Source organism: Ochotona curzoniae, unplaced genomic scaffold (assembly GCF_017591425.1).
Source record: "Ochotona curzoniae isolate NIBS_2020 unplaced genomic scaffold, NIBS_Ocur_1.0 contig_3819, whole genome shotgun sequence".
NCBI lineage: Eukaryota > Metazoa > Chordata > Mammalia > Lagomorpha > Ochotonidae > Ochotona > Ochotona curzoniae.
In genome coordinates this window covers 17,846,613-17,863,958 of record NW_024466004.1, presented here as the reverse complement: position 1 = coordinate 17,863,958, position 17,346 = coordinate 17,846,613, and the positions used below count along the sequence as shown (strand labels likewise).

Sequence of the window (17,346 nt, the reverse complement as noted above, 5' to 3'; positions counted from 1 at the left end):
CAGATCTAGTGCAAACATCACTGGCTGGACTTGGGCACATTCTTTGAAAAGCAATGAGACAGGAAGATGGTTCCCCTTTCTTCAGCAGTTTGTATTCAGGGCTAATTTTAACCTGCATCCAAGTTGTCTATGTGCAATAAATGTGAATCTCCTGCAAGAAAAATTGCGATTTTCTAAAAATTTAAAACATAGATTTATAGTATAGAAAAAGGAAAATATTTTCTTCTCAGTCCTCTGAATGTCATGATCTCACTTCACTGAATTTATGTACAAAAGAAGTTGCAGGAGCAAAATTTAGGGAAAAGAAGTAAATAGACAATGTCTCCTTTCAAAAAGAAGATGCTAAGAGCCATTGTGATAATATTTGAAGCTAAATATTATTTCTTTGTTATAATGAAACAAAGCAGAAGTATATTTGAAAGATATGAGCTAAAGCTTCAATAGCCTAGATTAGATTTTCATGAGAAAAGTAGATTTTTAGAATTGATAAAATATAGATGAAAGGAAGAAAATGAGCTTTGTAAGAAGAAAGATAGGTTTGTTGTGAAAAACATTTTACTGATTGTCATGATAATAGAGATAGGGTAATAAAGAGGTGTGTAATAAGTGGCATGAGTGCCGTGTGCCCTGGAGAGGTGGGAACTGCGTCCTGGATGGGAGAACACTGAGTGGGTTTACAGCCAATGTCTGATCACAGGAGTGCTGGGCCTCGATTGAGCCATCATGATCTCAGTGCTCTTGCAGAACAGACTTCTCTGCCCATGAAAAACTGGCGAGTTCTTTATCAAGACAAAAGATGAGAGCTTGTCCGCAATAAAGCATGTCAAGCAATGAGTGTCACAACACTCAAGATCTTGCTTTTGGAGCTCAAGGACCATTGATTCTTCAGTATAACTGATATGGAATTTTTAAAGTGATAGGTAATTAATACACTTCTTTCATTTTTGTTATCACATGCATTCTGATAAAAATTAGAAAATGCACTTAAAGAAAAAGAAAGCAAAAACTTTGAATAAAAGAAACCGTGGTGATTGTGATGACTCAACTGGCTAGTCCTCCTTGTGCAAGAGCTGGCATCCCATAATGGCACCAATTCAAATCCCTGCTGTTTCACTTTGCACCCAGCTGTTGTCCTATGACCTGGCAAAGCAGTAGAGGAAGGCAGAAAGCCTTGGGACCTTGGACTCATGTGGGAGACCTGGAAAAAGCTCTGGTTCCTGGCTTTGGATATGCTCAGCGCCAGCCTTTGCAGCCATTTGAGGAGTACAGCAGTGAATGCAAGATCTTTCTTTCTGTTTCTCCTTCTCTTTCAGTAAGAAAAATTCTTAAAATAAATAAGCTCCCAGAATAGCTGAAACACAGTGTCTTTGATATTTATGAAAGAATGAGAAGAGCAAGGAGGCAAGTTACACACATTTCAGAGAAACTGATCAAGGATGCCACCATTTCTTTCTCCTTGAGTCTCTGTGTTTCACAGAGCCTCTGATTGTGCCGTGTGGAGACAAACTTTCCAGGCATTCACCATGGCCATAATCCGTAGGAGCCACTACCAACAGGAACCAGGGAAGAATGTACTGTTTTCAGTGGAAAACAAGTGGAGGCTGCTGCCCATAACTTTGTATTCTGGGTTTGGGTTTGCAGAATCCTTCTTCATCGTCTGACACCAGCTGCTTAAGACATAAGGCTCTCTCAGAGGGCAGCAGCGTAGGAGGACAGTCTCACTGAGACATGGGTCAAACTCTTGAATTCACAGCATACTAGATGTGTTTGTAATTAAACTTCTGACATAAATGCAGAGAGAGAGAGAGAAAGAAAACTGATCAAAGATGAATAAGGAAAGCTGGAAAAAGCTGGCACATGAAATCAATATACACTGCAGGCTACTTCCGGAATAATCAACTGTGTTGCACTCACCTAACACCCTGCATTTGTAAACATTTCACATTTTCAGCCGTATTTGTTAGTAATGCTCTAAAATAATGATTTTTTCCCCCTATTTCCTAATAGAATCTGAGACAGAAAACAGAATGAAAGAGTTCTGCACTTGGTCTGAATCACAAAAATACAGCAGTTAACATGGTACCCCTGTGAAGCGGAATATTATTTCTTTTTGATCATGTTGTTAATGATTTCTTACTTCATGCACATTTTGTTTACGCCATTTTTCCTTAATAATTAATATACCTTAAGTATTTTGAAATTCATCATAGGTTGATTACAAAATAAATAAATATTTGAAAAAGTTTTATCGTTCTGCTGCTGCACGCCAGTAGATACTTTGGTTCCAAAATAGTAAAGGAGATATTTTGGTTTGAAAAGTCTGATTCTAAACAGTGCTTTCAGATTTATCTCCCCACTAGATAGCTGTAGCATTTAGCAATGCTTTTCAAAACTGGGATAGATTTCAGGGCTTGAGGCACCAGCCAGGGTCAGATCACTGTTGAACAAAATATTCTGGAAAAAAAAAATCGGTTTTTAAAAATAAGAGATTAGGGCCCGGCGCGATAGTATAGCGGTTAAGGTCCTCACCTTGCTTGCCCAGGATCCCATCAGGGTCCCAGTTCTAATCGTGGCAGCCCTGCATCCCATCCAACTCCCTGCTTGTGGCCTGGGAAAGCAGTCGAGGATGGCCCAAAGCCTTGGGACCCTGCACCCATGTGGGAGACCAGGAAGAAGCTCCTGGCACCTGGCTTCAGATTAGCTCAGTTCCAGCTGCTGTGGCCGCGTGGGGAGTGAATCATCAGATGGAAGATCTTCCTCTCTGTCTCTCCTCCTCTCTGTATATCTGACTTTCCAATAAAAATAAATGAATCTTTAAAAAGAAAAAAGAAATTAAAAAATGAGATAGTCCAATTATTTGGATAAAAAATGTTATTCATTCACTTATTCATTTTTACTTTTTATTCAGCATCTGATCCATTGTCCTCATGTTTACTACTTACCACGTATTCCACTCAGCAGGCACCAAGAAGCGCAGGTTGAGTGCATAGAGTTGGACCAAGTGACAGCCTGGGAGCTCTGCTGTGTTAGATGAGCAGGGGAGGAAAGTCTGCTAAAGCTGGGGCTCGGGGTTGGCAAATGAAAAGAGATTGAAAGCAGGGCAAATGCAAAATGGTGCTTCCAGGAACTGTCCTCTGATCCCCAACTTTACATTCATGGCTGTTGGCCTGTATGAAGTGGAGATGCTGTGATCTGTCTTCAAGAGTTACCAAGTGTGTGGTCTATGGTTACACATTACTCAGAACAAAGATTTCACGTTGCTGAAACACATTCTTTCTTGGGATTCTGCCATGAGATGGTGCACTTCATTTGACACACCATCCTCTACATCTCTCTATGAGTCAAGCATTCATCTTGCCTAGTTACTTTAGCTCTACTTGTGATAAAATGTTAGGATAAACATTAATGAATAAAAAATGATTTTTTAAAATGAAATACTTGGCACTTGATTCTGTAGTTTATCAGAATCATTAGATAATGGAAGAACAGAAAACATTTAAATGTAATAGGTGAACTTAAAGTGATCCTAGTTTTACATATAATAACCAAGAAAAAATTTTCCATGCAATTGCCATACTTAATAGTCTAATAATAAACTAAAAATTACAATTATTATTTCATATGATATGGAAGTATTTTAAATGTCTTGACTCATTATAACAGTCCCAGGTTTAATGTTATATGCATGTGAATTTTCATAACTATTATAAAATATTTTAACTCTAATGTTAACATTTATTTTTATACCTGTACTTAGAAACAACATTAAAAATCTTTTATATCATGATTATTGCTGGTTATATAAACTTATTGTTAAAAATATCTTGGCCATTATGTACTGTACCACAAAGCTTAATTCAATCTTTAACCACAAAGATTTGACAGTAATTATGAGTGAATATGCAATATATCTAATCAACAGCAGCAAAATGTTTCATGCAATAGAGATGGCAGTGTAAATGTGATTACAGAGTTTTCAATATTGTTTTTACTTAAAAAGTACAGAATGAACATCTTTCACAGAATGTTGGTGTCATCACATTGGATTTGATAAGAAATTTCTTCATGAACACACTATACAATCAAGCATAAAGAACCTTATAGGTATAATTGTTAAACAATGAACAAGTGTAATACATATGAGATACAACAGTTATAGAAATACATTTCAGGAAAAGCTTAAAAGACATTCTAACTCCAAAGCGTATAAAGAAAATATGAGAATAGAAATACGTGGCAATTTAGAGGGTGATTGATCACCCCCATTTTAGTTGCAATAATTGTGTAGAAAACAATTCCCTTTGAATTAGGGGAGATACTATTGTTTTTTCATGCCTTTTTACTTCACTTTGTGTGGGTAAAGGTAATACTCTAGATTAAGACAATATTTTCTCTTTGTATATATTGTCTCTAAAAAATCTATTTTCTTTCATGCAATTTGGAAAATTTTTTAAATAGCTTAATTTTTTTTAGCTTAATTTTTTCTTGTGATCTATAAGAAGTAGAAAAGTCATCTCTCATAAAGGTTACTGGAATTGAAACATTGTCTAAGTTGTAGTAACTTTCCAAATATTGTGAGATGCAATTTATTATTATTATAAATTACATCAAGTGCAAAACAATGGACTATTATGCTAGTATTGAAGTAAGAATAGCCCTCCTGACTATTTGGATCCAGAACAGCTTTGGGATTTTCCCAATTCTGGTATTTCAGGTGTAAGCATATACAAACAACATTTTATTAACATATTTACCATAATGTTTTCTGAAAACATATACGTAAGGATTGAAATTTAACATCATTGTACTTGACAATCAATTGTTTAGCAATTATGTATAACGGGTATTTAACATTCCAAAAGCTCTTCAATTTTTGGAATATTTTGTGATTTCCTTCGTAAGCCAAGAGTAATTTGTTGGACAGAGTAATTGTACTCAAATATCAACTTTTTTTGGTTTTGTTTTGTGGAAATTAGAAATACTGATGCTCAAATAGATTTTATTTTAGAGGATTAAACTATAGTTTATCCCTATTGACAATAAAATTTAGGGATATTGACATCTTACATTAAATCTTTGAAATACAGCAAAAATACACATATTCAATGTGTTACACAACATATTCTTTCATAAGAATTCTCATTTGTGTCCTTAGCACACAATGAGGTACATAGTTGACCATTGTTCTATACATAGATTGGCAGAGTTGTCAACACCTGTTTCTTTATCATTAGTTCTTAAGAACCATACTAAGTTCAGACCTCTTAGAAGTCTTCCTTGCTCCACATGTTGAGAAGTACATACAGTCTATTTTTCCATCCCCACAGTTTCTTTTAATTGCTTGTTATCTTACATTCTTTCCTTCCAGGAAGTACTCATTCTTAGAACTGTCTGCTTCCCTCAAACTCATATTTTTGTAATTGTAAATAAAATAAAGGATATGAAAGATTCATTTAAAAACTCAAGTCACCCAGGCTTCCAAGAGCACACATTTGTTTAGAAATCAGTTTTCTTCCACACTGCTCTTACAACATAGTGGAACTTATTTTGCAAATCATAATATCTTTAACTGAGATGACATTGGTGAAACTCAACAGAAGCTTCTTCTTTCAAACTTCCAACCACGCTGACAGTACTGATGCTGGCGGTCCCTATTGTAGATACCTGTACAGCAAAAGATTTTATTTCACATGTGCTAATGAGCTCCGGCCTGTGCTAGCATATTTACAGCAATGATTCTCAAATCTTACGGAGCTTTAGAAATTATCAGTGGGGCTTGTTAGTACAGATTCCTGGGTTTTAGCACTCTCAATGTTGATGGTTTAGTAGATTGTATATGAATTTGTATGTGAACAGATTCTCACATAATGTTGATGCCAGAATTTTTGGACATATATTTTGAGAATCACTGATTTAGGGCAAATTCTGAATTCAAAACTGGAACACACATGCTTCTTTCTGTGGCTTTCTCTCACTCTGTCACTTTTTCTTTTGTTCTTCCTTCCCTCAGCCTAAGTGACAAGAATTAGGCAAAGCAGTATCTTACTCCGATCCATTACTATTACTTGGCTATTAAGGCATATTAACATAGTATGTTCAAAATAAAAATGATGACTTTCACCACAACCAGAAAATTGTAATTCTCATTTCTACCAGAAACAACACAGAGTTTTCAATTGTACAAAGGAAAAAAAGATTTAAATGCATTGCTTTCACTGAGACATTGCTAATATTCAGCAATATTTCAATAAAGCACACATAGGAGAATCAGTTTTTGCTTTGATTAGTAAAAGGCACAAGGTAACAAAAATCCCACAGGCTAATATTTGAGGGAAAAATAACAAAAACTATTTGCATTATTTTTCTTAAGGTAAAGACTTGGAACAAAATGAGAAAATAGTAAGATAGCAATTACCTCCTATGATTTTCTTAAATTTTTGTACCCGTATCTTTTACTTCAATATAATCAGAACACCTGCTACTCTAATAGGATATAAAGAACACCACCTCACAAACATTTCCATAACTTTATACATAAGCTAACATAAATATCTACGGCAAACAAACTTCAGAGGAACACATTTGAAATCATTCAGTGCTATCAATCCCTGATATTTCATTTGTACAAAATATACTATAGAAATCATTTGTATCTGAGTTAAGTGCAAGGCCATCTATTTTTCTGAACCTGTAGTCCTCAGAGTCCCACACTGGTGTAAATCGCTGACATGGACAGTGTAAGCAGATGGGGAAATGTGCAAGTCTGCAATCGGGTTCTGTTGAAGACGGAGTGACTCACTGACAGCCTGCCATGCCCGTGAACCCTCGCCCTCGGCTGCCGCCTGCCTTGGACTCGCTCAGCAGAACACAGCTCTTTGGAAAGCCTGTTCGCATCTAGCCCTGCTTCCCCCTCTGGAGCACATCACAGCGCTACATTCATCAATTAATCTTTCGGGGCTGAGTCCACCATTTTGGGGGGTTCAAATGATAGAATACGACAATTTTATTTTCTTCTTAGTAGGAAGTATTTCTTGGAATTGAAAATTTTTACTTATGAATAGCCACTCCAACATTTTTATTTTAACGGAGTCTTGTTGGGCATAGGTCAAGACCAAAAAAAAAGGGTAAGTTGAAGTTACAAACCAGAGGAAATTATGTAAATGAGATATTAATTTTAAGGCAAATGAAGTTGAACTGCATATATTGTCTGTAATCTCGTTGGATAGGCTTTGAATTATCAATGAGATCTAATTTATGAATGTTCTCTGAAATGCTAATTTTAATGGTAGTGTATTGTGCCTATGTGTCGTACATTTAGAGTTGGCAATTGATACTTCTTTCAACAACTAAAACAAAATCATCATATAACATTTAGCAATTTTTAACAAGAAAACTGAATGTTTCGACTTAAAACAACAAGGAATCATCAAAAGTATTAGAAATGATTAAACACTTAATGAACAATTTTAAATACATGAAACTGAAAGCAAAACACACTTATGTAAGTTCATGTGCAGGTTAAACTTCTAAAACAGTTCAGTCAAAAATTATTTAAAACTTTTTTTTGTTTTAATTTCCGAAGAACACTTAATTAAAAAAAGAAAAAAAAAAGAAGAACCACAAGAAATTTAGCTTCAGATCATTAAGATAATAAATTCTTTCTTCACGGAGATTTTTAAAAATGATACTTTTACTCAGGTATCCTTGTCATATGAATAAATATTCTACCAGTTTTGAGGTGGTGCTGCTCCATTGACTGCGGGGAGTGTGCTGAGGCTCGTGAGCACAACCTGCTCTGAGAGTTTTGATACGTTATCGAAATTGCTGATCTGTGTGGTCAGGGACTTCCTGCTCTCTGTGCTGGTTCGGCCCCTGGTGAGCCGATCCTCTTGACGATGGTGAGCTCCAAGGCAACAGCAAGCAAACGCAGCTTTAAATTCCTCTCGAAATTTTCCTGGCAAACCAAGAAAAATGAAAGGAAAAGGAAGTATTCAGAACTGTTTGAGCAGGTAACGAGCAGGGTACAATTGAGTTGCTCCCTTGAGCCAAGCTAACAATGAGGTTGTAATATTCCTCAAGGATGGGGAACATAAGAAGAGGAAATTGAGTTTATTGGAAGTTTGGTAGACTCTAAAAACAACGCACAATTCCTATGCCAGAATGAGATTGCTCCTCGCCTATGACTCATGAAGCTTGCTTTGTAAAATTACAGCATATGTATTCGTGACTGTTGCTAGATTTTAACATAAAAATGATCATAAGAAAAAAGATTGCACAGAAGTGTCTGATACACGCAAGGAAAAAAAAAAAAGTAATAGCGAAAGCGCTACAGAGGTTACAGAGGTTATTCCTGCCTGTACTAGTACTGATACCACCACCTTGAGAAACTGTCCAGGGAACAGTTTCTAAAAGTTTCCAGTTCCATAATCTGAAGGGAGAAACTTTAGAAGGTTTTCTATATCTTTAAATGACAGGGACATTCTAGAACTGCCAAGGTGAAAACCCTAGCAACACTTGTCTTGCAATGTTGAGACTCATCCTGCTCTCCCTCTGGGTTACAGGATGACGCAGGAGAGCAGCACTCTCAGGCCTGAGGTAGTGGCAGGCACCTAGCAAGTTCTCCTAGCTGTCAGTTGCCTGCCCTAACTTTGCCTCACTTGTCATACTAGAACATTGAGTTCATCCAGGCGTTCTGGCTTCTGGTGCTTGTCGCTTCAACTTCCTAATAAATTGTGCTTCCATAATTTAAGATAAAAAACTTAAGTCATTGAGTATTATTTTTATAAAGACAAAATTATTTCTTAAAAATGAAGGCCAATGTTGAGGGTTGAAGATGCACATCTCATTTATTAAGTATGCAATAAAATAAATCGCCATTCTTCCCTATGAAGTCACTGCAAACTTGGAAAAAGAAAGAAAAAGGAAATAGCCAATGGACTGGAGATGAAGAAAATGCAATGAAAACAAAAACTATCTAATAAAAACACAAATCTAGAAGTCAAGTAAATATAAAGACAGCAATAGTGTCTAGGAGCTGGCATTATGACACTGTGGATTAAACTGCTGCCCAAGATGATGACATTGAATGCCAAATCACTGAGGCTGGCTCCACCTGCTCCACTTCAGATCCAGCTCCCTGATGCAATGTCCCTGGGAAAGGACAATATGGTCCAGCTACCTGGGCACCTGGGACCTGTGTGGGAGAACAGATGGGCTTCCTGCTCCTTATTTCAGCCTAGCCCACCCCTGGACATTACAGCCCTTTAGGAGAAAAAACGGAAGATCTCATTCTCTCCTTTTCTCCTTCACTGTGTCACTGCCTTTCAAGGAAATAAATAAAAATCAATCTTTTAAAAACTCAACTTCTTTAAATTGCTATATAATTATATTGATTAAATGATCATATTAATGTGTTTTGTTATTTATAAATAAGTTTTGTGAGCAATGAGAAGTCTTGAGACAAACCTGAGATGTGACCCACAAGAGAAAGGCAAACACAGTGAATTTCTAAACAGAAAGATTCCAATTTAACCTTGATTAGCCTCCACATTTCGGAAAAGGGATAATATAGAAATACAAAAGAGACAAAATATTTTATGTTTTTTGTAAATCACAATTTTAAAGCATGGCACTCAAGATTTCACATTATTTACTCAGGATTTGAACTCTCCTCTTAAGCAGCTTAGATTTGCAGAGGAAAAGCTCAGATGCTTTTCTTTGTTAGATTGCATGCAATCCCTCTCATAAATTGCAAAATAAAAGACAGATCAGATTAGGAAAAAAAAAGTATTTTAGCAATCAGTTAAGTTTGTCATATATTTCAAGAGTATTGCAACGTTTTGGTCATTGATCCCTAATCCTTGGTAAAAACTTTGACTTATAAAAGAAATAACTGAAAACTCACCACTGAGAAAATTATAAATAATTGGGTTCGCAGCACTATTGGCATAAACAAGCCAGTGTGAAAATGTAAACCAAGCATACACAGTCTCTCTATCTTCTGTGTGGGCGAACATCCCAAACACTCTGGAGAGAAAGAAATAGCAAGAGAAAATACAGTGTGTTTAAGAAAGTACCTTTTCCATGATCAAATTCAAGGTGAGCAAAGCTATTGATGGAAGCTGCCTTATGCCACATCCTTTACTGCCAATGCTGAATACTGATTGGTGAACCATGGGGTAGTTCCTTTAGAACAAAGCCCCTATCTGAGTAGACATGCCATGGCATGATTTGTAAAAGAAAGTTTCAATCAGGTTAGAGAAAGAGCATTTCTTACTCATGCAAACAGCAAATAAAAGGCTTTGTGCAGATAAAAGTATCATAGTTGAACATATGTACCATATTTCATTTTGTTTCTTAAATATAATAGAAAAATATTGTATTTATTATTATATGGATCTTTGAAAAGCAGTCAATGAGAGGAAGTCGGTAAGTATTCCTTCTTTCATTTGTGCATGGATGAAAGCATTACATTTGCTTAATTCCGATCTTCCTGGCCATGTTGAAATTTCACTTTTTGGACTTCTTTATCCCCAAAGAATTATTATTTTCAGTAGACCTAATCACAGAAATTTCTTAAAAGCTTCAAAAATTTCTTAAAGCTTCAAGTTTTCATGTAGCAAATTATACCTAGAAATATTCTATTGTGGCAACCTTAGAGACTTAAGATTTGTTCTAAAGTCAAAATATCATATGTATCAAATTCATCAAATGTATTCCCTATCCTGTAGTAGTTAGCTTGCACTGTAAGCTTGCATATCAATGTTCATAATGTGTTGTCTGTTGGGGGCGCTATCGTTGAGAGCATGATTTTTGTCCAATCAATCTTTTATTTCAGTAATACATATGCTAAAAATATTTTTCTCTGGAGCAAAGTGATGCTCTTATAGGTAACCAGTTTTTAGTAAAAATACCATGAGACAACATGGCATATGAAATACATTATTTACTATAAGCCTTCATTTAGAAATAGCTTTGAAATTTTGGACAAGCCAGAAATGACATGAGGTTGATTTTGACAACTCCAGCAAAAATTCAGGTTTAAAAGACAGAAGCTAGGAATTTTATTTGTTTGTAATATAAGAGGGAGAACCACTTTAGTACCTGAGGGTGAAACTAGACATGATCACTTTAAGGAAAGAAAAAAATCTATGATAAAACCAATTTTCCAAGTCACTTTATATTTTTAAGTTGTAAAAAAATAAGCAGAATGTGCAAAAAGTTGAAAATATTTAAAATGTAACATGAATTTTCTCCTTAAAATGTTTGTTCTTGGAAAGGAAGGAAATGTCCAAGTCTATAAAGCAGGTGCTGGACACAAGTACAGCAAAGCTGCAGGTGCTGAGATGTAGAGAGTGGTTCTGGAGAGTAAGGCAATAAGCAAAAGAAAGATGAAGACCCATCCGGTCCTGTGTTTAGCTTCTTTTAGCTTCACTTTGAAGAGCAAGGAACCCAATCTAGCACAAGAACATAATTCTATGATATTGCTGTGAGCAAGAAAAAAACTAAGAGGGGAAGCATGAGAACAGATGAAGGACAAAATCATTCTTTTCTTGTGAGGAAGCCTGCACCTCAAGGAATCAAGGTGCCAGAAATCTTACACCTTTGGCTGTGACAACAGTTCATTTTCCATTTCTTCGCTGTTGAAAAAAGCCATTGAATAATCAAAAACACGGGCCACAGAGAATGTGAAATCTTTGCAGCTGGTTTTACCACCTTTAGCTAGAGACCAGGCAAGGCTGTCTCTCTCTAGAGTCCCCAGCTGTGAGGAATATGATATTGACTCTGAATCAGGGAAAAGTGAGAGCAACAATTCTGGGTTTAAGTTTGAAGGCCATAATAAACAGAATTAGCATTGTCTTGGGACCAGATTCTATATAACAGCTTTGATAATTTCCAATAAATTTGGTTGGTCATGAAGTTCAGTGAGAATCTCAGCATCTGTTGTTCATGTTATTGCTCAACTATTTGGACTTAATCATTTCTGCGTTGTAAAATTTTACATCCTTCCCCTCACTGAAAAAATTGTGAGATTATTTTTTAATAATATTCACCTTGAGCTTGATCCAGTGACTTTGAAGCATGCATTCTCTTTCTGTTTTTACATTAAACATGCAGCATCTGCTTTGATTGTTTGACACGAAACATCATTATATCTTTTCAGTTCTTACACAGAATTTTGTCACAATTGCCTATGATTTGAGAACTTCTGGGAAACCTCTTTTTCCTCATCTCATCAAAAAAGAACTCTAAGCTGAAAATACGGGTGTTTTTGTTTGTTTGTTTGTTTCATGTTAGACTTTTTTGCTGCATCGAAGGCATAGCAATTAGTGCCAAGAGTTTAGGAACATCTGCTTTCTGTCTGCCATTCAACAGAGAATCTGCATGGACAAGAGGTAGCAACAACATCCAGTCATTTGGCCTGAAAGGTACCTATCAAGAAAATGTAGTATTTCTCCCTGGCATGAAAGAAAATACTTAATTATGAACCAAGAAATGAAAAACAACTTTATTTTCAAATAGTAGATGAATTTTACCTTTTCAGCACATTGAGGATGCTAATTGGTAGGTAGCAAATTGCAAACACCAAAAGCACAACCATTAACATCCGGGCTGTTTTCCTCCTGGCTCGGATCTGCTTTATTTCAGCAGCCACAGCACTAATCCGGGACTTGGTCGGCTGGCCTGGCATGCGAGACTGGGAAATGGGCTGTAAAGGCTTCCATTTTCTCTGAACTACAGAAGATGTTCCAGGGATCTGAAAGGAAAGGGGATCCTTTGTTGCTATTTGGCTTAGGAAAGTTCCGCTTTGGAGAAGTAGTTAGAAGACCCAGGAAGGTGTGCCAGCCTCGGCAGGTCTGGGGCTGCCAGTTTCCCCAGGACGTTGGTGGAATGGAGCAGGTTTTTGGCTTTCCTTCAGGCTAGGTGTCTGGATGGAAGCACTTTAAAACAGCATAATTTTGTCAAGTCTCAAAGACAATTGCAAGTGGAAAATATATTCGCTTACAAGAGGGGAAATAAGAGCTGGAGACCGAGAATGTTAAAAGGAAGACAACCAAATTAGGAATTCTGGATCAACTCAGATGTAAGTCTTAAAAGTATGAAAACCTAGCAGGGAAGGAAGCAATGCACATGAATTTTTTCATGCTTCAATACTGCCATCTGCTGTCAGATACAAAGACAGGAATTAAGTCCTGATTCGTCTTTTGTGGTTGTAAGATTTTCTGTTTCTCAGGTTTATGTAAAGAAAACATTTTAATGAAAGGGAATTACATTTACACACACACATATGCATTCTATCTTATTTGTTATTTGTGAATATGAAATGTCTTGAAGCCCATTTTGCTGTCAAGCCCTTTAAAATGCGCACAAACACTAAGAGTGCTTTGTGGTCTTTGCATTCATATTCCAAATAGCTAGAAATGGTAAAAAAAAAAAAAAAAAAAAAGTTAAAAACTGTTACATGACTTATGACTTGTACTTTTCCATTTCTTTTTAAAGTATTTATTTGATAATAGCAGAGAGTCCCACCAAGTATAATATTTTCTTAATTCTACGCTCATGAAGATTGACAGGGTTTCGTGAGCAAAACAATAGCATTCAGCCTGTACAATTTTTTTAAGAGGAAAATGTGTCAACAAGCACACCATAATGCTGCTTTGGTTCTGTTAAGATTATTCAGCTGTTACTTTTATCTCTGTAGTGGAAGCCAGGACAGAATGATGTGTCCCTGTGGTCTCGCCAAATGGATGTGAGATGGATTCTATTGCCTTTTACACCACGAGATCAAAGTCCATTAGATAGTGTTTAATTTGAGGACAGAATTTCACTTTGATGTCCACACAGACAAATTAATATGATGTGCCCTTTGACCGTCTCCTCTCTTGAAGAAGAGACAAATGATCTTGATGCAAAACCTACCCTTAAATAGAAAACATCTGATAAACTGCTTCTCTTCTCTCTATCCTGTCATGTGGACCACAATTTCCCTTAGTCATAGTCCAGCCTAATCTTTTTGTCTACTGTCTGGTGATGGGGATGGGAATAGAAGCTGAGGACACCTTCTCTTCTAAGGTGCTGTTTTTAGAACAGTAACTTTAAAACAAAGCAAACAAAACAAAACAAAACAAAACCCTAAGAGGCAGCAATGAATATTGGAAAGTTCCAGAAGAAATAGCATGAAAACCCTGTGAGCGTGCTAAATGGTCTTCAGCTGTTTTTCTAACTGATCTCAGAGATGATTCTATTATTGAACGGTTCCCTGAAGTACAGACCCAATATTCTGCATCTGATGACTTCTGTGTCTATCAGAAAGAGTTCCAATAAGGAGGATCAGTAATCAGAACCAGAGACAAGATTCCTGCAATCAGAAAAACAAGCTGTCAAGTAGCGATCCCTTTTTTTATCTTATGACCTGGATAAGGGTAGAGATGTGTAGTTTTGTACTCATTTTGACAACAGGTAAAGTTCTCCATTGATAACCTGTTCAGAGAAACTAAATATCCAGAATTACTAAGCATAATTTTGAATAATATTTAATGCATCCCTAAAAGTAGCTGATTAGAAATACTGTTAAGCAGATTTTACAGTTCAAGCACTTAGGATTGAATCAATATCCATATCTTTCTCTTTCATGAGTGTGAAGCCAGAATTTGAGTTCTTAACTGCAGAGCTCATCTTTTTTTTTTTAACCAATGCAAAGCATTTATCTTAAACTTAAGCACAATGTGATATACAAATTGGTTAAATTTTGAATGTATTGCTAGTTACATAAAAGCAGTGACAGTTATACAAAAACAGTTAAACAAAGCAGTTATATAAAAGTAGTAACAGTTATACAAAAAGATTTTCAATGATCCAGCCTGAGAGGCTGTCACTATGGGAAGATCTATTTCCTGTCATGCCAGTGGTGGCTCAATAATCTATGGCTGTGGAAGTCAAATACTTTCATTTCTCTGCCCTAAGTCAATTTATAACTCACACTTAATATGAAAATACATTCTGAAAGTAGCATTGCCACCCAAAACATTTAGCAATATCATGTTGGTAACTGATCTGGAACTCTGTCATGTCTTAAGTATTTATGAGCATGATGAAAGGGCAGATATGTTACCGATTTTAAAAGGAGAAGAAGGGCAGTCAATTTTCCACTGCACATAAAATGGAAAAATTCTTTGAAAGACAAACACTACCAAAAATTTGACATTGTACAGTTTTGACAAATTTTCTTGCATCTCCAGGCTTGGATAGACTGATTATCAAATTCTCTCAAATAGCAAAAATTAAGTAATAAATCTTATTCACACTTTTTTACAAAATTCATAGAATCTCAATAAATTTCATGAGATCACAATTATCCCAATTAGACTCCTTAAAAATTGTCAAGTCAAAGTATACATACATATATATATTTGAAATATGTATTAAGCCAGAAATATATATTAAAAATATGCTATTTGATCAACTGATTCTAGCAATACAATGTTGGCTTTAAAATTGAGAAATCAATCAATCTTATCTATATTAATAGCATAAAATATAATTAGATGAAGGAAAGATTTGAAAAAAGATCCACACCAAGATATAATAGAACTTTCAACAATCCAATTATATAAGAAAACTTTCTGAATTAGGTAAGTGCTATCTATGAAGACATTAGCTCTCCATGGTAAAAGGTGAGCATTTTCTTCTGCAGAAAACCAGGCAATGAATTCTTCTCTCACCACTTCCAGTCAAGTTTTAACCAAAGAAGACATGGAAAAGAAGCAAACAAAAAAAGCAATAAAGATTTATTCCATTGACAAGAAAATTTTCTCTGCAAAAAATTTCCAAAGAATCTACAAAAAACCTCCTACGGGGAAAAAAAGAATACTTAGCAAGATGCAGGTCACAATAGTCTAAACAAGGATCAGTTGTATAATATACATTAGCAATAAATAAATGGAACATTAAATTAGAAAACAATAATTTTAATATTAAAGAACATAATTTAGGCTTACACTTAAAAATATATTGGCAAGAATATGTAAACTGGAAATTACAAAACATGGCTAGGAGGTAGTGAGATAGTAAAGCAAACCTAAAGTAATGAATGAATTCAACATAAATATGGACTGGAAGCTACAGTATTGTGAGTCAGGTAATCTTTTCGAATTGATCTGTAGAGTGAATGCAATCGATCCAATTCAAAATCACAACAATATACTTAATTAAAATATTTACTTAATTTTTAAATGAACATGCACAGTACCCGGTATAACCAAATAAATTTTGAAATGGTAGATGACCTTTGATTTGATTCAAGATTTTTGAAAAATACGGCATGTTTTTCTGTCTAAGTGTATATGTATATGGGAGGATTAGTCTTCTATAAACCACCTAAAATGCTATATGGAGTTGTGAAGGAAAAATATTCAATATTTATGAAAGAGGCAATAATCCCTCAAAGTGAAGGGAAGCAAAAAGACACAGAACTGGGCTGTGGGAAGAGACTATTCAATGAAACCTTCAAGAATATCACTTATTGTCACCAAAAGAGAAATCCAGAAAACTTTAGGACATCATTCCTTTGAAACTATTGGCAGTTTTAATGAAAGCTGCTTCATTGTCGGGATGGAACTTGAAGCCGGAACACAGTGGGCTGAGAGAATCCAGTGAGAGTCAGAAGGAAAGGTGGCCAGAAATGGAAGTTAAGGATTCCATCTTCAAAGAGAAGCAAGGAGTTTAACTAGTAGCTGGAAAAGTCTGAATGTTTGGATGACACATTTTTAGCACTTAACAATTGCTTGCTGCAGGAGGTAAATCTCTTCCTCTTCCCCACTTCCCTGAGTGTTGAGTCATTCTTTAACACTCTTTGGGTACATAATCGCTTAATAAGCTCAACTCCATCTCATGAAACTTTGGTCTCCTTTTTAATGCTTTAATACATATTTCACCTTACAGACTGATGCCCACAGGTATGATGATCTGAGAAAAATAATGGTTATTTTGTTATATAGATATTCAATTTATTTTTAATTTTAAAAATTTTACTTCTTTTCCTTCTTATAATTATCATTTTATGATACAGTTCCATAGGCTCTGGGATTTCCCTTATCCCCTCTCTAATCCCCAGCCCCTCACTGAGTTCTAGTTCTTCATACACAGTCATATGTCCATCATTGCTGGCATGGACAATGGCAGAGTCCAGCATCCTATTGTCAAGTTATAGAAAACGATTTCATTAGGAGTCCATATTAGATCTGGAAGTAGAAATGCATACTACATTGTATCCTCATATCTGGATATGACAGTCTCCATTACATAGTTACTATACAACTCCTTAAATGATAAGCCACAATACAAAAT

At 35.6% G+C, this 17,346-nt stretch overlaps 2 protein-coding genes across 3 annotated transcripts in view; one reads left to right on the top strand and one right to left on the bottom strand.

Moving 5' to 3' along the window:
• The first annotated feature begins 1,523 nt into the window (after positions 1 to 1,523).
• LOC121158331 (cytochrome c oxidase subunit 7C, mitochondrial-like) lies at positions 1,524 to 1,661 on the top strand. Its single transcript, XM_040983027.1, has one exon. The coding sequence runs from the start codon at positions 1,524 to 1,526 to the stop codon at positions 1,659 to 1,661; it is 138 nt and encodes a 45-aa protein (XP_040838961.1).
• Positions 1,662 to 5,651: 3,990 nt separating this feature from the next.
• HCRTR2 (hypocretin receptor 2) overlaps positions 5,652 to 17,346 on the bottom strand; it is a 77,881-nt gene continuing 66,186 nt past the window's right edge. The window contains exons 5-8 of one of the 2 annotated variants that reach the window (XM_040983025.1): positions 12,537 to 12,757; positions 9,905 to 10,026; positions 7,729 to 7,954; positions 5,652 to 5,664 (exon numbers count right to left, since the gene is read on the bottom strand). In XM_040983025.1, coding sequence (XP_040838959.1) covers positions 5,652 to 5,664; positions 7,729 to 7,954; positions 9,905 to 10,026; positions 12,537 to 12,757 — 582 coding nt within the window. Of the gene's footprint in view, positions 5,665 to 7,549; positions 7,955 to 9,904; positions 10,027 to 12,536; positions 12,758 to 17,346 lie in introns of those variants that run through there. The other variant, XM_040983026.1, reaches the window with a different exon arrangement.